Source organism: Gigantopelta aegis, chromosome 3 (genome assembly GCF_016097555.1).
Source record: "Gigantopelta aegis isolate Gae_Host chromosome 3, Gae_host_genome, whole genome shotgun sequence".
Lineage (NCBI taxonomy): Eukaryota > Metazoa > Mollusca > Gastropoda > Neomphalida > Peltospiridae > Gigantopelta > Gigantopelta aegis.
The window spans coordinates 59,325,743-59,351,162 of record NC_054701.1 but is presented as its reverse complement, the minus strand read 5'-3'; the positions used below and the strand labels follow the sequence as shown (position 1 = coordinate 59,351,162).

At 37.0% G+C, this 25,420-nt stretch overlaps 1 protein-coding gene across 1 annotated transcript; it reads right to left on the bottom strand.

The window, feature by feature from the left end:
* Positions 1-238: 238 nt before the first annotated feature.
* LOC121368333 (serine/threonine-protein phosphatase alpha-2 isoform) lies at positions 239-24,356 on the bottom strand. The gene is made up of 7 exons (XM_041493019.1): positions 24,164-24,356; positions 17,187-17,318; positions 15,958-16,188; positions 8,082-8,186; positions 6,444-6,667; positions 2,403-2,537; positions 239-1,916 (listed from the first exon to the last, which is right to left on the bottom strand). The coding sequence occupies exons 1-7, from the start codon at positions 24,219-24,221 to the stop codon at positions 1,812-1,814; spliced, it is 990 nt and encodes a 329-aa protein (XP_041348953.1). The 5' UTR covers positions 24,222-24,356; the 3' UTR covers positions 239-1,811.
* Between the last annotated feature and the right edge of the window lie 1,064 nt (positions 24,357-25,420).

Here is a 25,420-nt window from a genome sequence, read left to right as displayed (position 1 = left end):
TCTTGTCTATGAAAAGTCCATATTACTAAATATCCCAAGCTGCAGCTCGATAGGAGCAGCATATGTGGCAGTATCAAGTTCTCTCTTCTCAGTCCAGTTTCCTTGAACCAGGGATTCACAGTAACACTTTCATTAACAACCATTTCCATGTAAGCCGTAGACAGTTTTAAACATTGTGCCTCCTTGACAAAAGTATTCAGCACACACTATGGACTACATATTATTAAGACACAGAAAATAAAAAACTACATTTATTCTCTTTTTCAAGTTGGAACTACAAAATACAATGGACATAAAAATGAAAGGTAGTAAACATAGAACGACTACTTGACAAAAATGCAATTTTTTTTTTTTTATATATAAAACATTTTTACCAATGGAAAAACGAACGGAAAAAGACTGAAGTCAGATCCACATTATTAGTAGAATAGTGCTGCTTTTGATGCATGAGTACTACAGTAGCCAATGATCTTACAAGTTTAGACATTACAAAACAACACAAATGATAGTCCTTTGTACAACTTTTTTCTAAATTTTTTTACAAATCTTCCATTGCAGACAACACTTGGGAATACAGGGGGAAAAAAAATCAAGAGAAAAAACCAACTATAACTAGAATACATGACTTGCATATTAAAACATGTTTAGTTACTATAAATAAATCAAAATAAACTTGCAATATATTAGATGAGATAAATGACTATCAAATGAATGTTGGTATCACCAGGTCAGGGTTTGCAATATTCTACCAACATCTTGCAATATCAAGAGACTCAGTTTGTAAATCAATGTTATCCCCAAGTCCACAAGCACAATATGGAAATTAGTTTGACCAATGCAGAGTTTTAAACCGAAATTTACCCATCCCAAATAACAACCTCATCATAAAAATAATTTTGTTTATCTTAAACGAGATTGTAAAATTAATTTCTTTTTTTCAAGCTGTGTAAAATGATTACATAACTATTGGTGAATATGGCAAAATTATTGCATTTTGTGTAATTGTAATCCTATGTTCAAATGAAATAATTCGGACTGATACAGTCCTCAAACAGTACTGCCTATTTTTCAATAATCAAATGCAGATTAAGTAGTACACTTTTTGCATGCAGCCAAGTATTAAGAAAACACTGTACAAACTAATTTGCAGACATTTTGATAGAAGCATGCCAAATTTAAAAATGCATTTTACTAACCATTTTACTGATGGTAATCAGAATGGAAGTCTGTACTACCAAATAAAATCAGTACACGAAACATACAACAATTAGCTCTTCTTAATAAATTATTAAACTTGCAGAATACACGATGTATATACAAATATTTTAATTTTTTTGTGTTAAAAACTACAAGAACTATTCCATTATCGATATTCCTCAGTTGCAGCACAGAAAAAGTAAATACCAACCGTTTCGAGTCGATTGTTACAAGATTAATTATATTTGCTCAACTACAGCGGTTCCTCAGTCTCATTTCGAGTTCTTATTTACAGTAGTTTGGTCAGTGCCCTTTGACTAGACACAGCTCCTTGAACGATCACATATATATATATATATATATATATATACATGTATACACAATTTTTATTCAGACCACAAATGCCCCCTAATCAAGCTGATCTTTTCCCACTTGTTCTACACTGCTGCTAAGTTAAATGTCTTGAACCGGTACGTGCCATGTCAAGTTACAAGTCGTCTGTTCAGCACGTTAGTCAACATCTCTATTCCAAAAGCCACCGTCGTTGAGTTTCAGTACGTCAGTGTTGCACGTAGGAGTGAAGTATTTACATAGATTACATCTTTCATACACTTCTACATTTTCCCTTTCTTTTGTGCATTTCCCCTTGGAGGGGTGACTGGTCGGCCTGCGTTCAGTCCACCATATGGAAATTTCTTTTTGTCTGCAGGTTTCAGTATCTGAAATGAAAAAAATATACTCTTATAATCAATCATATGCTTGAATAACACACACTTGGTGACATCATCACCGAAATATCTGAAATAACCATGTTTGCAAATTTACAAGCACTTCAGTAATAACTTCTAAACCAGAAAGGTGATCATTACAAACTTAACTGGACAGTCACAGCTATAAAAAGATATCCAAGATAGCAAAATATTAGTCATTTAGAAAACTGTAACAGTAGATAAGACTCATTGAAATATTTTTGTATAGTTTAACAAAATGAACTATCCAACAATCATGGCAAACACTGAAACTACAGTAGCCATGGGTACACATAACAAAGGAAATCAAAACAAAGCTGGATATTCTATTCTAAATGCTTATACATTAAAAATATACTCAAAATTAACTATTAAATACAAGTCCAAACACAAGAGATTAAAACACCCTTGATAATTCGTGTATCAACAAACTAAACGAAAAGCAGCAGTTATTACCTGAAAAGAGCACATCAAAGTCTCATCAACACTCATCATTGCACCGGCATTGTCGAACTCGCCACAATAATTTGGGGCAGAAAATAATGTGACCAACTGGCGTTTAGCAAAGAACTCATAACCATCTTCCACCACCTGATAAAAAAAACAAAACAATATTTTTAAAATATACTTCAGTCAACAAGAGACACCAAATAAAGAAGGCACATAAGTCTGGAAGCTCAACTACTTAATCAAGTTTTAAAAAATCAAATATAGTAGTGAATTAAATCTCAACCCTCCGACTACTGCAGTCGACATAATGTACAGTATACAGTGCATTCCCCAATTCATATTTCCTGCCATTTTGCACACGACTCACTGGAAAGACTTGTATAACAGGAAAACAGAAGACAACTCCACTTCCTTTATCATTAGGTTTTTGGGTTTTTTAATTGAAAATAGCTTGTAATTTTTAGTTTAAAAACTGGTTTTTGTAAAGTATTTTTGCTTGACAACAATGGCAGCACGTTGCCTCATTTTCAGGGATCGATAGCCGATTGTGACAGCTAATTTGATCATAAATTTGATCGTTTTACCAACGAAAATCACCAAATATTGGGATATGAATCATAGTTAGTTTTAAACAAACCCACTTATTGGGAATAATAGAAAAATACTGAACAGCTGGCCACAAATGCTGTTACGTAAACGTGACTTTCCATTTTTTGCATAATTTTACTTGAAAAAAAACAACAGGTTCTCAATAAGTATTTTCGCTTCACAACAATGGAGGAACATCACGGTTTTGTTCAAGAATGTATAGCTGATTGTGGCAGCTAATTTTATGATACATTTGACCATTTTACCAACAACAAAAATCACAAAATATTGGGATATGAATTGTAGTTCGTTTGCCAAAAAGAGAATCTAGTCAGAAAAAGTTATTGGGAATACTGGACAGTCTGGCCACAAATGCCTGTAACTGAACTTAAATTTTGTGCCTAATTGTAATCAACATTAAAGGAAGGAACAATCAAGGCATTTGACCTGGTATGCATATTCAACAATATATAATGCATATTATTGCTTAATATCAACAAGTATAATCGTATAGTTAATTAATAAAACGGTTAAATGTGACGGCTATTATATATAACGGGCCCAGCCATTTTGTATCATCCCAGTGAATACGCCCTCTGGCGAGCTGGTGGTTACATAATACCTAACGTGTCACGTCAGGAGTTAGTCTTCTAACTGAAGAAACAAAACATAACTGATTTTTGAGGATGCATCGCAATATTCTGTAATAATACTCATCCCAGTAAGCCAGCGACAATTATATTATTTTTAATACAAAATAAACCAACATTGTCAGTGTTGAAATAACTATTATGGTTTGTACATAAATTAATCCATGTACTGAAATAATAATCGGAGTGTTTTCTTAGTTAATTGGTCTTTTCTTTCCGTGGCCTGTACCTGTGGCAGGTATATATTTAGACGGTCTCCAGACACTTTGTCTAGACAAAATAAAAAGACGGGCCTCTTAAGATCACAGGGTATTGTGTGTTAACCGTACGGACACCCCTCTAATCGTAATTGATCAACCATCCTGCTTTATTACTGTAAGTAATTCTGTAAAACCCTTAAGTAGACTTTCTCATCTAAAATCACAAAACTGACCAATTACGTCATCCCAAAGAAAAGAAAATTATCACTTGGGTATCGTGAGTGGTCGTGAGTGGTCGTTTTTGCTCGAACGTAGCATACTAATAGGCCTAATAATATGCATTTTTTTCTTTGGATTTTTTAAAAAAGAAACTCCATTTCGTTCTATTGATGCAAACTGAAATATGTTTAGTTAAATAGTTTATTATACTATCAAGTCATTTATGTTGTTTTACAAGTCAGGTTGATGAAAGCGAAGTGCCGTGTCGTAAATTTGAGTGTTTGTTTACACTATGCATAGAAAAGTTGGACGGAGCTGACGTCACTTCGCCCCAAGCTATACCACCGGACGTCACAAAAACTAAACAAAATGGCTGCCCCCAGTTAGCAGGAATAATCATGGGTTTTTTTTATTAACTCTAAAATTACGTGTTTTTTATTTGTTAAAGTGTCAGTATGTGTTGGTGGTCCGGGTATGCATCTTTCCAACACATAAATATCTTGTTGGAGTTTAGTCTACCTTTAACTAATATAAAATATTAGAAAAATTAGAAAAACACAACAAAATTAATACTTACTAATTCAAACATGAACTTTATTTTATGTATTTATAAAACTTTTAAGTGAAAATATGAGTAGCTATAAATTTGTATCCCCCTCAACGTGATTTTTGTCCAAAATTAATCCAGTAGTCAGAGGAAAAGCACATGTAGCAGCTTTATTTATCAACAGATCACTACGAAATTGTGTGAAACAAAGTTCAAATACATCCACTAATAACAATGTAAAGGAAGACAACTCTTGTGAAAACTACACTGGTTTTCGAGCCAAAAGCAAGAAATCAGTCTAAAACTATTGAAGTGAAAGCCGGCCATGGATAGTTGGACACTGTATATATATTTTGTACAAAAGATTGTCTGAACACTGATTAATGCCAGTGACCAGATTTCAGAATAAGCAGCACTATTTACAGTCATGCTATTAACCTTCTGAGTACTGCAGGCGAGATACCTCGACCAACGTCAGGTCAGTCGACATACTGTATACTGTATACAGTGCATTCCCCAATTCATATTTCCCACCGTTTTGCACACGACACTCACCAGAAACAGAAATATAATAAAAGAAAAACTTTTTTTTTTTTCAAATGGTAGCTTTTGTTTGATTTTTTTCAATTGAAAATACTTTGAAATTTTGAGTTCAAAAAGTGGTTTTCGGCAAGTATTTTCGCTCAACAACAATGGCGGCATGTCGCGGTCATTTTCAGGGATCGATAGCTAATTATTACAGGCTAATTTGATAATAAATTTGATCGTTTTATCAACAACGAAAATTACCAAATATTGCAATATGAATCATAGTTCGGGTTTAAAAAAACATTCTGTTCAGAAAACCACTGTTATCAGGAATAATGGACATAAATACTGGACAGCTGGCCACAAATGCCCGTAAGTAAACAAAACTTTTTCGATTTTTTTGCCTAATTTTAATCACCATTAGCTGATCTAAAAATAATAATAATAAACAAAACAAAAAAATAATAAAATAATACTTACAGATTCATATATGAACTTTATTTCATGTATTTATAAAACATTTACGTGAATATATGCGAGTAAAAATTATAAACTTGTACCCACTCAACATGGTTTTTGTTCAAAATTAATCCATTAGTCTAAAGGTTAATGATGGCTGTTATTTTAGTAAAGTAAAATGTTGTCTAGAGATTCGTGTCTTTTCACAACACACATTTAAACTAAAATCGTTCTAATGGCTAAAACTAAAAGTTATAAAAATTAAACTGTCACATTAACACATTTGAGTATAAATAAAGGGCATAATTTAACACTAAAAACTTGCAATATTTCCCCCAAAACATTTGGTGTAAATTGTTTACCTCTTTACAAGTTGACCCTCATATTGACTTATAGGCCAAGATATATGGCAATCAGTCAAAACATAGGAAGAAATAAGACTTTGAACATTACGTTAATTAGTTTGGTCTTTTTTAAAATCAAAATTTAAAAAGACCAGACATTTTAAAATTTCTATTTGCATATAATGTCTGAAAAAAAATCGCTGAACCACCAAAACTAAGTTGTATTTTTAAAATTTGACATGCTAAACTGCATTACTTTTTTTTAAACTAAAAATTCTAAATTTCGAACAATTTGATGATGGCAAACAAACCAGAAATTACATGGTGGGTTTTTTGTCATCTGTTTATTCACTGAACTCTTTAAAATATATATTAAAAAATCAATTACATACTATATTTCGTCAAAATACGAATACTGTAAATTTGAAGAGTGACATATTTTTTTAGTACTGGACCTTCCATTTTACTTTTTAAAAATTGGCACCATTATGGAGACCTATATTTTCACTTGCCTGATGTGCTCTGCATATAAGGTCCAAGTCATGCTTGTGTAAAAACTTTGCAACGACTTCTGCACCAAAAGTAAATGAAACACCCCGGTCGTTTTCTCCCCAGCCCATCGTTTCCTTGTCTGGGTCAGACCACAACAGATCACACAGCAGTCCTTGATCTGGTACATCTGTTGGTCTCATGATACGACGTATCTGTTCCATCGACTGCAAATCTGGACTCAAACCTGAATAAGCAGAGGTGCAAAATAATATAAACACTGCCAAAAAAACATTTTCCACTCATTTCTCTACCAGAATTAAACAAATACCAGAGTACCATTGCTGTATACTATATGCACATCAGGAATTTGATAGACACAAACATACATGTGTTGCGCGTATGATTGAATTATGTGAAATTTGTGCAATGGGATAGATTAACAGTTTGTTTAGCACCAACTACTGGTGATAGTGTACCCACTGGAAAAGGTGATGTTTGATTAAAGGGACAGACCCTAGTTTTTAAACACTACAGCAAATTTTTAACGATTAGAGACGTTTATGATCACTGAAATTAAATATTACTTATATTTTATTGTTTATTTTATCAATTTCCGTAGAACCAGTGTTTCTGGTCATCCTGGTGTTTGTAGTACCAAAAATAGCATTTTTCTGAATTTACAAAACACACGTGCATCTGATAAGTAGCGGTTTATTGTTCGAATGCTATTTTTACGGATATTTCCAGTTAACGTCATAAGACTCTTCTTTCACTCTATTGTAACTGAGTGTTACAGGTTTGTAAATTAACTGAACTTTGTGCTCATTTTTTACAGGTTAAAACTAGGGTCTGCACCTTTAATGAAGTTAATGTTATTAAAATTGGAATAATTGTGTAGCAGAGTTAAAATGGTGAGATTAATATTGGGTTTATGTACTTCAAGTTCCAACACAAGGAAAAGTCAACAATCTTGGCTTCTTCATAGGTGAAACAAGACATGTTCAGAATCTAGACAAATTAGCCATTCATCTGTGATAAAAGGTCAGTTATATAGGACAATGAAAAGTAAGTTGCAATGACCTAGTAATGGTATGTGACAGTATCATCTCAAGATGTACTTGCACGCAAGCTTTAGTAACCCTATATTAATTGATAAGGAAGATATGATCCAGAAAAGAATTTCCATGGGGTATGCAACATGACTTCCCAAGTTGTACTTGCATGCAGGGTTTAATGATCCTTTGTGAATCAATAAGGAAGATAAGCCCCAGGAAAAGAAACATTTACAAATGGATAACACCATACCACAATTTTACCCATCAGAGGCATTTACAAGTGGAAAGTAAATAATTATAACAAAATCAAATTACCTCAAAGCCTATGAGAACTCGGTAAGACTTAAAAAAATCAGGAAGTATTAGGCACCAAACATTCTGAAAATGGATTATCTAATTCAACTTGAATAAATTAAAATAAAAAAGACAACAGAGCACCATCTATTATTCTGAAAATCAACTTTTATTAGAATGTAACCATTACCTATCTAACCGATTGATTTATTTTAACTTGTGTAACCAACACACAAACAGAATGACAGTTTACATGAAATACTGTGCCCTGCTGAATACAGAGCTGTGTGCTTAAAACTGATTACTTACCTCCATGGCAGCAGAAGATTTTTTCATCAATGATGGCCGCTATTGGTAAACAGTTAAAACAGTCTGTGAATGTCTTCCACAATTTAATATTGTACCGTCTTTTACCTGAAAGACAAATACAATATGTTCATTATCTTTACTCTTGCATTACTATATCCAGGTTATCTGCCAGAGAGCAGAGGGTAAAATATGTATCATAAAAATTAATGGATAAATGTTTACATAAATGATATGGTGTGTGTTTAGTGACACCATTGCCTACGATAGCCAAGATAATTTTGAAAATGTGTATCCTGCCTTTCATAATTTGTCACAGCACATGAAAATTCAAAATATTTCCAACCCAAACCATTACCACATAGAACCATGTTTTGACGTATGGTACATTTCTCCATGGAAACGTCTTTTGACGTGTAAGCGCATTTCCATGCAGACGTCTTTTGACGAGTACGGAAAAAACCTATTATAACTTCGTAAATATTCGGTAAAAACCGACGTATTTTTCCGAAGTTCAAGTTCAAATGAAAATTTCCCACAAACCACGTCGTGACCGTTTATAAATAAAAACAGGTTATATCCGGTTTTTAACAACACGTGTAGCAAAATTTTACAAAATGTCGACCATGGAAGAAAACAGTGAAGAGAGCAATGGAGAGTCATTATTTGAGGGTTTTGATGAGTGAAGTAGGGGATATTTCTGACATTGATGTTGGAAATATATCAGTAAGTGATATTGAATCAAGTGACGATGAACTGTCCGACGACACTGACGAAACTGGACCTCAACTGCCTGAAGATTTTTATGTAAATACTGCTTCGCCGTTATACTATTTTTACATCTTATTTCCTAATATTGTTGACCACACAAACAACTACGCAATTTGGAAAATGGCCCAATCCGGCGAAAATTACCCAAAGTGGATAGCTACCACCGTTGAAGAAATGGCCGCGTATATCGGACTGAACATCTTTATGGGGATCGATTCCAAGCCACATTACAACATGTACTGGTCAACAGATGAATTTATTGGAAATGCTGGTTTCAAAAAAAACAATGACGTGCAATCGTTATGAAAAACTAACGCAGTATTTTCATGTGGCAGACCAACAAAGTGAACCAGAACGCAGATCTCCAAACTATGACCGGCTATTCAAAATTAGACCCATCATGAACACTGAAATTTTTTTTTTTTTAAGTCGTACAAACCACACAGGGAGATGGCTATTGATGAGGGAATGATCAAATTTGCAGGTAGAAACTCCATGAAACAATACATGCCTGCTAAACCAGTGAAACGAGGAGTGAAAGTGTGGATGAGATGTGAATCCAAAACCTCGTACCTCACAAAGTTTAATTTTTACTTGGGCAAATCAGACAAGACATAAGAAAATGGCCTGGGACATGGAGTTGTAACTGAACTAACTGATGATCTACGAGGAAAACATCACCATGTATATTTTGACAACTTCTTCACCAGTGTCAAACTACTGAAAGATCTATTGAAAAACGGCATATATTCTTGTGGAACTGTTAGACAAAACCGGCGAAACTTTCCGGATGAACTGAAACGCGTGAAAAAAATGCAACGTGGAGACAGCAAAATTGTGCAGTCGGCTTCAAAGAGAAACATTACAGCTGTTATTTGGCAAGACAAAAAGCAAGTGAGTATGCTGAGTAGCTCGAGTCCTCCACAAGACATCCTAGAAACAAGCAAGAGGATTGGAAACAACCGCGTGCAGCTCAACCAGCCACATTCTGTACACAGCTACAACAAGTACATGAACGGCGTCGACAAACACGACCAGTATCGCCTGCAGTATGATGTGTCGAGGGAGAGCAAACGGTGGTGGAAGTACTTGTTCTTCTTTCTGGTGAACTGTGCAATTGTGAATGCATATATCCTGTACAGTTTGTCATCAAAGAGAAGAACCCAGCACAAGCGATTCACACTTGGACTTCCGGAGGGAGCTTGCCAGGGCCCTGGTTGGAGGCGTCACTTCAAGAAAGATAAGTGCCATGTGTGACATTCAGGACATTCCCGTTGCTAATGCAATGTGAGATTGCATTGCAACACACACATGGGCAAAGCACGCAGGTGCAAAGTTCACAGCAAAAGTGGAAAGCGCAAAGAAACTGTTTATGGGTGTGAATTGTGTGGGGTTCATTTGTGTAAGGAGGGGTGCCATGCAAAATTCCTTAACACTCAGTGACATTCAAAGGACAAAATTCAAGTGGAACACTTCAAACTTGTAAATAGAACATAACATTTTTATTATAATTCTTTTTCATACATTGGAACATTTTTATTGTTTTGTGACTTTCTGTTGTGACCTGAAACATATAATTAGAAAATTTGTTTCTAATTTTCATTATTATTCATACTTACCCAGCGCTAGCACAACAAATAAGCTATTCAACCCGAGTCATACCTACACACTGCAGAATTCTCTCCCTTGCCGGATATGCGCAATGCTATCCCTTGCACGGGCTACGTGTAACTTCATTCTTGGTTCAAAGTCCACCCAAACCCACCGAGGGAAAGCCTCATAGGGGTGGGCGGGAGGTATAGTTTGTTGTGCTAGCACTAGGTAAGTATGAATAATAATGAAAATTAGAAATAAATTTTCTAATAGTCTTATTCAACTTACTGTGCTAGCACAACAAATATGCTATAACGGACGTGCAGTGACACCGTTAGAGCATGTGAATTCAACATTAATGGGAGGAGGTAAGAAAATAGAGGACTTACCCGTACCCAAAAAGCTCCTTTGAAGTAATGACATGGAGATAGGACAAACCACGACATACGGTAACAAGGAGTCAAAAAAGTTTTGGGAATAAAAAGGGGCTTCCCAAAAGAAAAACTCATCCCCAAGAAAGGGAGGAAAAACATCTCCCCAGGGAGAGGAAACGTAAGAACACTACAAAAAAAACCATCCCTCAGAAAAGGGTGGAGTGTTAAACATATCCGAAGCGTGAATCGGTGGCAGTCGGACAGAAAAGAGGTCGACCCCTTTCCGTTGCCCTGCCCATAAACACGACGTGTTGAGCAGCAATGACTGTCTGGATCCTACGCGTACCGTCAGGACAACCGCCATATCCCGGAAATAGAAACGGTCAAAGTGTGCCGTCCTTTCCAAACCCCTGCATTCATGACCTTTATAATATCTAAAGAGTCATGAAAATTCAGGGAAGCAGAAATGGTTTAACAGAGAAATTCTGTAACACATGATCACCCGCCATCTCATATGCTAGCTTGATGGTAGCTGCTATCCATCCAGACAAAGCATTTTTTGTGACATCACCCGGCCTAATGGTATAAGAAATAAACAATCTCTTTTTACTCTGCCGCCGGTTTTTCGTACGCTCCAAATAATACTTCAATGCTCTCACCGGGCAAAGAAGTTTATCCGAGTTGTCAGATGACAGTGTACGAGATAAACTGTGAATGATAGTAGGTGGAAACTCTTCCCCCGGAGACTGGTTTTTAGCAACAAAGATAGGGTCAGTACGTAAAGTGACAAACCCGTCCGAATTGTAATCAACCAAGTTATGCAAAAAAGCATGTATCTCACTGATCCGACGACAAGCCGCCAGTGAAACCAGAAACAGAGTCTTCCACGTCAAGGCACGAAGACTAGCAAACCTCAACAGCTCATCCTTAAGAGCATGTAACACCAGAAAGACATTCCATTTCGGAATAATGGAAGGTCGTTCAACCGTGGATTGTAATGATTTAAGTAAATCATGCAACACCAAGTTCGTAGAAAAGCCACAACATCCACACTGTTTACGAGTAGTGAAAATCGCAGCTCTGTGACTTTTCACTGTCGTGACTTTAAGTTTCCTTTTTTGGACCAACGCCAGAAAGTACTCCGCTAAATCGTTGACAGTAGGCGATAAGGGATCGAAATCCCGTGCGTTCGCCCAACGAACCCACATACGCCAGTGACACTGATAAACCGACTCGGTAGATTTGCGCTTTGCTGAAGAGACGAGATGCGCAATTCTTGTCGAAAAACCTCTGCGTCGCAAGGAAGCCCTGATAACCTCCACGCGTGAAACCGGAAGACCTCCGGCTTCGGATGCCACACCGTCTGACTCAGTCGCTGGCTGATCGGGCAACGCTGGTAACCGGAACGGGACTGCCACTAACAGTGACAGGAGCTGTGGAAACCAGGGCTGCGCCACCCACAGAGGAGCTATCAATGTCACGTGACAAGGTTCCTGGACCACTTTGGTCAACACCTTGCCGAGTAAGACAGGAGGAGGGAAGGCATAAAAATCCAGTCCCGTCCAATCCATACTTAACACGTCGTACTCCAACGTCAATGTGTCCGGTACCGGGGATACGAACACCGGCAATTGGTTGTTCAACCGTGTGGCAAACATGTCCATCTGTGGACTGCCCCACACCCGAAGAACCGCTGCAACCACCCATTTGTTCAACATCCACTCCGTCTGAACAGGGGCATGTCGACTGAGGGCATCGGCTAACACATTCACCGATGAAGGAATGTGTTTCGCCCACAGAGTGATCCCTAGTTGGTCGCAGAATTCCAAAATCGCAAGAGCTTTGCGATCCAAAGTCTCTGATTTGGTTCCACCCCAACGATTGAGATATGCCACTACCGACGTATTGTCGCATCTCAACAGAATTCGACAGTGTCGAAGAACACACCGGAAATAAAGACAGGCACGATGCACTGCCTCCATCTCCAAACAGTTGATATGAAGCTTCCTCTCGGAGAGATTCCATACCCCTGAAATGTGTTGATCCAACAGATGCGCCCCGTACCCGTGCAGCGACGCATCCGTGAAAAGGATCAGATCCAGAGCAGGGGGGTGCAACGGAACCGATAGGGACATGCACTTGTCCGACAGGCACTCCTGTATCGGATGAGTGAACCATGGGTCCAGAGGCACTAACATGTCCCAATTGTGACCGTCCCACCGTGGGGACAAATGCCACTGGAGTGGTCGTTTGAATCGTCTGAACCGCACAATCAACGAGGCGGCCCAACACCACGTGGAGAGATTGTACCGTAGTACCGTGTCGAACGACCGACAGAACCCAGGGGTCGAGACCAGGCAGCTTGCACCAATTTCAAAGGAAATGGCGGAGCCTGCCCCCCACGGGTATGGTTGCCAACGGTACCTCCGAAAGCAACTGCCGATCGTTCACGTACCCTCACCCCAACCGCTTACCACCCGTAGGCGCAACGCCTTTGGTGGACTGAGAACGGAACGCAGTACGTTTGCGTCCTCGCTTAGCGGAAGATGGGTTGTTACCTGGTTGCCTCCTAGTGTCAGAAACCCTAGGGATCGGAGCCGACTGTAAAAAAGCAGCTTTTTTCACAGGAGTCTTCTTGAACCCCGAAAACGTGGACCGACGTTTACCAGAGGTTGAGGGTTGAGTGTTCGGGACTGGTCGCGACAAATCCTTGTCTAGGACAATATTAAAATCAGGACCGAAAAGTACATTTTCCCGTACCGAACGTGTACGAAAAAACGTCTTCGCAACGTTTGTCGCACTCAAACCCGCCAGGTAATGGTCATGCCGTAACAAAAGACTGTTCGCAAACGATCGGCCAGATTACTGAGCGATATGCTTAGAGGCTTTTGACGCAGCCTCCAAACAGCCTTTCGCCATCGCAGGAAGGCTCTTGACAGCCTTATCCAAGCCAAATAGGAACGTACCTAAATGGTTATTAACCTGGAACATCGACTTAGCCAGCTGTTCGAACGATTCCAGATCCGCAATTGGCAATGACACATGCGGTGATGGGGAACAAGCAGCTCGGACACTAGCGGGAACGGCCGCTGGATGTTCGAGAAAATCCGCCCCCAAAGTCTCATAGGAGTCGGCACGGAAAATGCGCGCTCCTGTTAAGATTTTCCCCAAAGAACGGTTCCCGAAGGAGACACCCTTGAATGTAGGCTGGGCCTCAACCTGAGGTATAGCGTCCCCGCATACCCGTCGGACTTGGTCCCTGACAAAAGCCAGAACCGCCGGATAATCGCAGTCCTCCTCTACCTCCGAACCGAAGTGAGAGAGAGCTGGGTCAGCGACAGAATCCGGTCCAACCGAGGCTTCCTCTGAAGCCAGGTCACTGTCCATTGGATCCCGAAGATCTACATGGACTCCTCCCCCTATCGAGACGCCCCTAGGGCAGCGTCTCCCGAGACGGAAACAATAGGAACCGAACGACAATCCCTAACTGCATCGTCAAACTGCTGTCGAGACGCAGTTTCTGCTGGTTTTGGCGGAAAGAGGAGGGAGGGAGAGAGAGAGAGCAATGGGAGCCGCGCCCGACGGTCCCGTCTGCGAAAGCAATGATCCCAACTGAGGTGAAGCGTTCAAAAATTCCACAAAACTCTAAAACAACATTTCCTGAAAGCCTAACAGTCGTTCCTGCGCCAAATGCGGAACGGTCGGAGTTTGCGGCCACAGAGTACCCCCAGCCAAGGGGTATCTGCGCGAACCTCATCCTCTTATCGAGTAAAGTCGAAGAGGTAGGGACCAAAGACGGTGCAAACTGTGAGGAGATGTCCGTTGCTACATCCGTTGCTTTTCAAAGTGTCTAGAGACTTATGGGACCTACCCACTAAGTCCGACTTGCTGAAGCAGACGACAAGATTTTGCTGGTACCCGAAACCCGAGTCTGCAAACAGAACCGAACCCACTGGTCAGGAGACCACGTGACGCAGATCTCACACTGACGGTCTTGAGAACAAGACCGACAGTCCGGACACAACACATGCGTGTCTTTACGTCGTAAAGGAAATGGACAATCATCTCGCGCACAAACTTTCCGTGCGCTAGCTGTCAACGAACTCGCGTCGGACATGGTAAATTCAACACAGAATTCCCAACTACCAGCCGTATGTCGTTCAACCAAAAAACAAACACAAAATTACAAGTAAAGAAAAGTTTTTGCCAAAGCTCAACAGGTGGACTGCAGAATTGAGAATGAAGTTACAGGTAGCCCGTGCAAGGATAGCATTGCGCAAATCCGGCAAGGGAGAGAATTCTGCAGTGTGTAGGTATGACTCAGGTTGAATAGCATTTGTTGTGCTAGCACAGTAAGTTGAATAAGACTATAACCAAATATGACAATGTAAGTAACATTTTAAAAATATTCATCCTTTTCTCTACATTAGCTGTCATTTCATTTTTTTTCTAGGATGTATATATAAAAAGTTATAACTAATTTCCTTTGTTGTGTGGTGTTATTTGCTAATTGGCAAATTGTCTTATGGAGATGCTGCCTGCAGGGCCTAACTTAGGTCATTAGATTTTTTTTTGCAAAATTATTTATTCTTTATCAATGTATGATTTTCTTAACCCTAACCTAACTAATTTTCTTTCTGGGGGAAGCCCCCCCACACCCGTTGACTGTGGTTGCATTCAATTCCATAGCACCATACCCCAAAATGTCTTTCTGGCAGAAACACTGGCATGATATCCTGAAGTGTTCACTTTTCTTGAATCTAAGCATATTTAATAACTTAGTACTTTAAGAATTTGATAGTACATATATTAAAAAATTTTAACAGAAATAATGGTGAATACCAAAAGATTATGAACCAAACTACAAACTTTTATATTACACAAATAAGTTTATCTAGTGGGGCAACACCAGGTATTTAATTTTTATGTTCCAAGTTGAACAAACCTCAATTTACAGTTATTTCACAAATGCTAAAGTATGCTATGCAGAGAAAACAAATATTTTATGTATACTTTCCCACAGACAGGCTCATACCACGATATAGCAGCCCAAACTTAAAAAAGCCACACAAACTTTTGGCAAAAAGCACACTTTAATACTGCTATAAATTACTTGTTCTGCTGAAAAATAATATACTTACACTCATCATAAAACCCATATATTCTGTTGATGCTTGCACACTCGTGGTTCCCTCTCAAAAGAAAAAAGTTTTCTGGGTATTTGATTTTATAGGCTAACAACAGACATATAGTTTCTAAAGACTGTTTTCCTCTATCCACATAATCTCCAAGAAACAAATAATTGCTCTCGGGTGGAAAACCTCCATATTCGAATAGCCTCAGCAAATCGTAATACTGTCCATGGATATCACCTAAAAATAAAAGAAAGTTTAGTTTTTTTTTATGTCAGTATAACAAAGTTGCATAATCAATTGTCAAAATCTGAAACCATCATACCATAATTAAAAAAAAAAAATCTGAAACTATACCATTTACTAGGTTCTGAATGGTGAAAGGAAAGGACTGTTTAACACCTCAGCACATTCAAAAGATGTTTCTATAAATTGTGATTACTTCGACACGGCTGAAAGAAATTGGGGAAACCTAGGGACTATTAAAGTAGTGAGGGAACCTTTATTTATATACAACTTACCACAGACGAGTTCCTGGGATTTATAATATATTTTTTGCCATGTTCCCATGTCTGATGGGATTTGGAAAATTAGTGCGAATAAATCATACTTATTGGCAGAAACATAACTAAATAAAAATATTGAGAATTTTTAGCATAGAAATTGGGAGTTTTCAGTGGCACCTTATTTTGGGAAGGGGCCTATGCTCAGATTCACAAAATGCCTGGATAAATCCCAGAGTACATACCATATATCTTGAGGTACCAGTCATGGGGCACTGGTTAAAACAGGAAAAACTAGACTAAGTATAGAGATGTGTCGACGCTAATCAATCTGAACTGCTGTTTATCATGTAGCAATCTTTTTATTTACACAGTGAATTAGGACATTACTAAATAAAATGTTTCATGATATAAGCAACAATTCTTTAATGTCTATCCCGGTGAATAAGCCAACATGTATTTAATTCAAATCATTCATACTGATTGTGTTTACAAAATTAAAAGTTAATCAGTATGTGAAAACTGATTACAACCGGTGATAAATTCAAACACTAGATAAACCCCTTTAGAATGCCCAAGATATAATTGATTTTTAGCACTGGCCAAGTTCTGTTGATTGATAAAAACAAAGGTATTATACATTTACATCACTAACATGATACAGCCATGCAATAAGTAAAACTTTCATACTATGTTTGTACACAAAAGCAACAAAATGGATTCAATATTACTTACCACATATTTTAAGGGGTGCTTCTAGCTCCAAAAGGATGGGCTGACTTAAGAAAATTTCTCTCGATTTCAGACAAAGTCCTCTGATCTCGGATTCTGTTAACTGGACATTCTTTCCTGGTCTTGATCCTCTCACTGCAAATCATAGAAAACAATTTCTTTAACATGTAAATATTAAGTTTAGTTATAGGTTTGCTTTACAAAAAGCTATCATACTAGTATACATACCACTGTAAGAATATTAAAGCGTACATGTGCTACTCATTTAAAATAAAAACTGACTTGATAGTAAATAGCTGAAAGTTCTGTACTGTAATATAAGGTGATTTTTCATCAATGCATGTTCACACAATCAAAATTCAGGGCTAGCTCTGGCACTTGCCAAATTCACCAACTGCGAATTTCAAATACACTTGGAGAAATAATTTCATGTAATAATTAATATTTTGTTGCAAAAGTACTGGGGTTTTTAAGTTTAATAGAGAATTTCGCGAAATTTTCTGCTGACCCAGAGCTAGCCCTGAAAATTACATTTGTTGCATTTAAAGGAATGCTAAAGCAAGGCTTTTGGACTGGTATGCATATTCAACGATATATAATGCACATTATTGCTCAATATCAACAAGTATAATCTTATAGTTAATTAATGTAACGGCTAAATCTGATGGCTATTATAAATTACGGGCACAGCCATTTTGGACCATCCCAGTGAATACACTCTCTGGCAAGCCAGTGGTTACGTAATACTTAAAGGTAGACTAAACTCCAACAAGAGCCTTATGTGTTGGAAAGATGCATACCCGGACCACCAACACATACTGACAGTAACAAATGAAAAACACGTAATTTTAGAATTTATAAAAAAACGTGATTATTCCTGCTAACTGGAGACAGCCATTTTGTTTCGTTTTTGTGATGTACGGTGGTATAGCTTGGGCGAAGTGACGTCAGCTCAGGTCCAACTTGTCTAGTATGCACAGTGTAAACAAATGTTCTAATTTACGACAAGGCGCTTCGCTTTCTTCAACCTGACTTGTAAAACAACATAAATGACTTAATAGTATAATAACCTATTTAACTAAATGTATTTCAATTTGCATCAATATAACGAAATGGAGTTACAGTATTTTTTCTTTTAAATAATCTGAAGAAAAAATGCATATTATTAGACCTATTGGTAGGATACGTTCGAGCAAAAACGACCACTCACAATACCCAAGTGATAATTTTCTTTTCTCTGGGACTATGTAATTGGTAAGTTTTGTGATTTTAGATGGGAAAGTCTACTTAATCAAGGGTTTTACAGAATTACTTACAGTAATAAAGCTGGTAAAGTCCATTACGATTTGAAGTTACCACACAATACCCTGTATCTTAATAAAAGAGGCACGTCTTTTTAGTGTGTCTAGAGACCATCTAAATATACACCTGCCAATCAAGAACCACAGGTACAGGCCACGGAAAGAAAATATCAATTAAGCAAAACACTCAGACTATTATTTCAGTATGCGGGTTAATTCATATACAAAATATAATAGTTATTTCAACACTTTGACAATGGTGGTTTATTTTGTATTGAAAAATAAACCACATATACACGTTGCCGTGTTACTGAGATAGATATTATTACAGAATGTTGTGATGCATTCGCAAAAATCAGGTATGTTTTGTTTCTTCAGTTCCAAGACTAATTCCTGACGTGACACGTTAGGTATTACGTAACCACCAGCTCGCCAGAGGGCGTAGTCACTGGGATGGTACAAAATGGCTGCGCCCATTATATATAATAGCCGTCACATTTAACCGTTTTATTAATTAACTATACGAGTATACTTGTTGATATTAAGCAATAATGTGAATTATGTATCGTTTGAATATGCACACAAGTCCAAAAGCCTTGCTTTAGCATTCCTTTAATGTGTCAGGTCAGGAATTAGTCTTAGAACTGAAGAAACAAAATGTACCCGATTTTTGCAGATGTATTGCAATGTTCTGTAATAATATCCATCCCAGTAAGCCAGCAATAAGTATATATTATTTTTCAATACAAAATAAACCACCACTGTCAAAGTGTCTAAATAACTTATGTTTAAACCATACATTAACCCACATACTGACAATTTACATATATAATAATAAAAACTCAGAAATCGTAACTGAAGTTAAATACCTTGGGCTTGTGTTGAGTAAATCTGGGTCATTCACAAATGCTAAGAAAGATCTAATCAATCGAGCCTCAAAGTCTATGTTTGCTGTATTACAAAAAGCAGAGTTTTCAATTTATCAATCGATTGTCAATTAAACCTGTTCGACAGGATTGTAAAACCTATATTATTATATGAATGTGAAATAAGGGGCTTCAGTAATTTAGATATTGAATGATTACAACTCAAGTTCTGCAAATATATATTATGTGTTAATAAGTCGACACCAAGCTTTATGATTTATGGTGAATTAGGTAGATACCCACTGTCTATTAGTGTTAAAGTTAGAATGATTACATACTGGGCAAATGTTAATAGTAGAAAATCTAAATTGTCTGGTATATTATACATGTTGGCATCATATAACCATAACGTTAATGCTATACCATGTACTTGGTTATCCTTTATAAAACGTATATTAGATGAATGTGGTTTATGTAACATATATTCATGCACACAGGTGGTTGTTCTGTGGTTAAAACATGCAGTTAAACGAATACTATGTGACCAGTACTTACAAAAATGGAAGTGATAAATTTGACTCATCAAAAGGTATTAAACTACAGAATGTTCAAGCATGAATTTTAAATTAGAAAATTATTTGTTGAAACTCAACAAAAAATGCTAGAATTCTTTGTAAATTTAGTTTGTTTGCACCTAACGTTAAGCTAAATGTTACATCGCAGGAATAAATAAAAAGTGTTAGAAAAAAAATAATTCATTTACTGTATTGTTGGCAACGATTGCAGTGTCAATAAAAAATAAAAAATAAAAATAAAAAATCCTAGTTTCGGTCAGTACACTAGTCAGAATCGCGTAACCCAATTAAAAACCAGTTTACAAAGAAAAGTAGAACAGAAGTACTGGTAATAAGAATTAACACTTTGGACTTTTGGAGATAAGACTTTTTTAGCTGTTATGTTGACTGGAAAATTAAACTTGCGACTATAACTGCATATTTCCAGAGTAAATCTGTTACGCATGTAAGTAAATGCGTTTCAGACGATGATTCTGGTCAACTCACCCCAAACTTTACCATAAGTAAGTAACTGTGACAAAATTAAAAATGGACGTCTACAAATTTGGTGTCATTTTATTTATTAATATTACCATGAAACTGCTATTACAACCTTGCTTTTTATATTGGAGAGATCCTAATATCGTATAAATAATAATCCAGGGTTTAAGCTGGACTTAACATTATTAGCAATTTAGCTAATTTGACACAAAAATCTGTAGCCAAATTCAGGTTTCAATTAGCCAACAAAATTAAGGTTCTTTTTAAAGTAATTTATTTCTAACCCATAATTTCTGAATGAATATGACCAAGTTGAGATTCATGTAACAAAAATCTTATGTCATTGCATCATGAGTGGTTGCATCGTTTCAGCTTTCAAAAACATGTGTGCCTTCAATGCGACCGAACTATGACACAATCATTTAAACTACCATAGCGATCATGTGATACAAAAAGGGTAGACTGATAGCCTACATTAAAAAGAATTGTGAATCTTTTTCACTTTTGGCAGTGTGACAATTTTGTTTAAAGTTATCGAAAGTGTAATTTTTGGAACAAACCAACTTTGTTCTCTAGGAGTTGTTCATATAGTTAGGACTACACCCCTGGTGTCTCGCACAGTTGTTTGTAGGGCTATATATATATATATATATACACACACACACGACATCAATGATAAGAGATTAATACATGTATATTAACTGGCGCCATTTGAACATAATGATAAAATTGCTAATTATATATGTGCGACAATCAAAAATCTTACATGCAACTAAATCGCAATCGTCTGCAGAGGCTTACTTCACCCAGTTTATTGCTATTGCTATGAGTTTGTAATGACAGTACATTGTTAAATATTCAGCAAAAAAAAGATGAGAGTTAAATAGTTTAATCGTTTTAACAATCCTTTGAGATATACCTGGTAAGCGGTATTTCATGAACAGTCAATCGAGACATGTCGGCTTTTTCCTGCACGCAAAAAATCACATAACATCGGCCACATGGAGCAAGCTAAAAGGAGCAAGCTATTCCGATTGACAAAAATAAAGTTGGTTACGGAATCCAACGGAAGTGGCTCAAAACAAGCATGCGCAAAGTAGATGTACAAATAACAAATAGCAAAACTAATGCTGCATTCGCGCTTACTATGAAGTTGTTATTTCTGATTTGTAAACTTATTTACGACCTGTACGCGTTTTAATGAATTAACAAATACTCTCAGAAACAAATAGCGGAAGATAATGAAACAGGATTTTCAAAATATGTTTTTGGTGATTTGATAATGAAATATTTTTGCCAAATTCAATATTAATTCACATTTGGCGAACAGCAGCTTAAACCCTGATAATATATTACAATGAACTGTCAAGCCTATTTCAACTACATTTGCGATTTACAAAAGGAATGATCAGGCAAGGCTTTTGGACTGACTGGTGTGCATATTCAACAATATTTAATGCACATTGTTTAAAATATTGGTATATTAATTAGGGGTGTAACGATGCAGTAGGGTTGCGATACGATACGTATCACGGTATTCACCTCACGATACAATAGGTATCGCAATATTAAATTTGCAATAAAAAAATGCTACGCGATATTAAATTTACAATAAAAAATGCTTAAGTCTTGAAGAATGAAAATAAATCCACACATATTTGAGGATTGCAAAGAAAAGAACCACAAATGGTTCACAACTGTGCTGAATTATTTGTTTTAAAAAACATGGGAAAGATTTAGTTGCAGTTGAACCTGATCTCGAACCTCTTTATAAAGTTCAGGAATTACTTTGGTACTAATGTCTGTTCCGCTTTGGATTTGATATTCAGGCTCGAGCACATGCATGAATAAACTCAACAAACACAGCATTTTCAACATCAGAATATAGTCGCAAATCATGTGCTATAAACTTGCATATGCTTTTTGTTATCGTTTTACTGCGATCACAAGTTAGTGGCAGTTTTGGAACAAATACTTTATTCAACGTTGCAGCTTTTTGCAAACATCTGACGTACTTTAGTCTGTTTTATGTTTCGTAGGATTAGGGGAGTCAAGCAATCATGCAATGATATATTTGTTGTGTTGCCATTGTAATTAATTACGGACTTTTATGTACGACAGTTTTATTTTTACACACTTTTCTAATACCGTTCTCATAATAAATGGGAAACTTCAAAAAAAATCACCACGGCAGCAGACTTGCATTTGGCAGGCGGATTTTCAAATTCATCTGCCAAGAACGGCATGCTTTGCAAAGATGACACACGTGAAACAATATTGATGAAGTGCTTGGTTCGAGCAAGTGATTGGCCACAAATTTGGATATCAGCCAATCAAAAATTAATTGAACAGCTGTGCGTGGCCTGGTTTCCGGTAACTGAAACGGAAGCTAGGTCAAGATATGCGGTTTGTGTATGGTCATATTAAACTTAAATTCAACAAAACGTACATTTATTTCAAATAAATCGATACTTTAAATGACAAATATCGATTTTTAAAAACCATAAGTATCGACAAAATAGTGCATGTATCGTGAATCGTATTGTAGAGATAAATATCGCGACATGTCAACTTATCGATAAATCGTTACATCCTTAATATTAATTGATATGTCATGAGTTGACTAAACTGTGGGGCGAATTGACCAACCATGTTGGGGGCGAGTTGATCTGTTCACAAACTGACTGCTGGTGACTGCATCTTGAACATAACCCTCAGGTAAAATAAAATGCCACAGGTTCGTGTTTAATGTTCTTTAATACTTTTATTACATATATATCCATACATGTACTTGATATGTTGCCTTGTAAGCAACAATCTCAAGTTGGCTAGTGGCTTTTTTCATTCACTAGCCAGTTGGCGAGTAAATATAAAGCGCTGCTTTGCACCCTGAAAGGTTTTTTATTCCGTCGACGTTTGATTTATTCTGTCAAAATACATCCTATAAGATTCATAAGTATTAAAATGCAGTGAAACTTGTTGATCCACTATGTGGCCGAGTGGTTGGATCACTCGGCTAGACCGGATTGTCTGTGGTTTGAATCCAGACCGTAGCACTGCGTCGTTTTTAGTGTTTAATGCAACATTCAGTTGATATTCATATTGCCGGAAAGTGTACCGCCCGTTCCCCCCATTAGTTATCGATCTAAAGAGGGATTTTTTGATGGGGTATATATATCCCTAACCCTAACCCTAACTAATATCATCATGCTACAAAACGACAAAAATAAAAAAAAGGAAACATTAATAAACTATTATAAATGATGGGGGGAACGGGTGGAGCTCTTGCCCAGGGATGAAAGCAAACCGGCACGAGTTCCACGCTATCCTTTCAATGGTTTGGGTACTTTTAGGGACAGGGTTAGTCCTAATTAGAGCATTTGTTTGATACAGAGGGGTACGGGTCACTCTTTCCTTACCATGAAATGGGTAGACAATTTTGTGGTCTGGCATTCATATATATCTTTGGTGTTTGCAGGTTAAACATACGTGTTCTGTAACCCACCTATAACTCTGCTTTTCAGAACGCCTGATTCAATTCTTGAAACAATTCATCTGTTCAAGCATTAATGTCCATCACGTCTGCATCATTTACGATTCACCGATGCGCAAACCATAGCTTAAAAAAACATTCGCTGCTAAATAAAACAGACTGCTTTATGTTACTTTGTTATGTCACTGTGTGTACATATATTAATAATAATTTAGTGCATTTCAGAAATACTAAATTTTTTATCAACGAACCCATCGAAACTTACCTTCCAAAAGTCGAGCTATGATTGAATCTATATTTAATTTATCTGTATCTGCCATCATGGAATCTTAATGTCTTTTTTGTTATCCGTTTTGATTGATTTAACCCTTTCCTGACGCCGATGATGGCAGATATTCACGAGCCACCGCTTATCCAAGAAAGATGGCCGCCGTTACGAGGGGCGTAGGAATCTATTATTGGTATCCACAGTAAAGAGGCCAATCTTTTATCCTGGTTGCGGGTAATTCGTCCACTGTACATGTCGTCCACGGACGATTTGTACACCAAGCATTCGTCCACTATATTTTGATCCCCATTAGTTTAACGTACATTTCGTCCACGAACTAAATAAACGATATATCTGAGTGTGCGTATGTGTTTCAATTGGTCTTTATGCGAGGAAGCTGTATTATAAGAAGAATGGTTATTAACTTTAAAATATTTAACAACAAACAGGTTAATCCAGATATATGCCTCATAGCTCAAATGCTCTAGTCCTGTTCCATTTATACGTGAGAATAGGCCTATAGCTGGCTATATATACATAGTATAGAGAACTTAATTTAGTGCTAAACACTTTATAATTTTTGACCACCAAAAGTGCACTTCCTGGAACGAGAATTAACCCATTGGGCTGACCGACCGCACATCAGACAAGCGCTTTTCCACTGGGCTACGTCCCACCCGATAATAATAATAATAATAATAATAATAATAATAAAGTCATATTATTATCCATACATACCCCTTCCTCAATTCACCTACCCCTTCTCTGTCGTGGGCAGAGCTATCTGGCGAATTCAGAAGTTGTGCCCTCGACAGGCGTAATTGAACAGTTTTCTAACGAAAGCACGCCAAACATTTCCCACACCAATACCCAGTAAGACAGAGAATAGATTGGGAATTTTTTAATGTGAAATGATGACTCGATCGTTGTCTATAATCGTTATAAAATTAATTTCATTACCTGTTTCTACATTTTGTGTACTTTTATGTCACATATCAAATGAATCCAAATTTGATTGGTTCTGTCTCACCTCTAAAGGTGAACATTTCAAGATCTGTGAAAACACGTATGTCGGACTTCAGACGACATGCTCAGTCTGATTTAAAAGCAAATTTTGCACCCGACTCGGTCACAGTCAAATTTCGAAAACAATCTACACAAAACGAAGTCTAGTGAATTCCACGTAGTCCAGAGGATATGTGAATGAATTGTGCACTTTTTTATAAAAGCATGAAACTTGACACAAACATACTA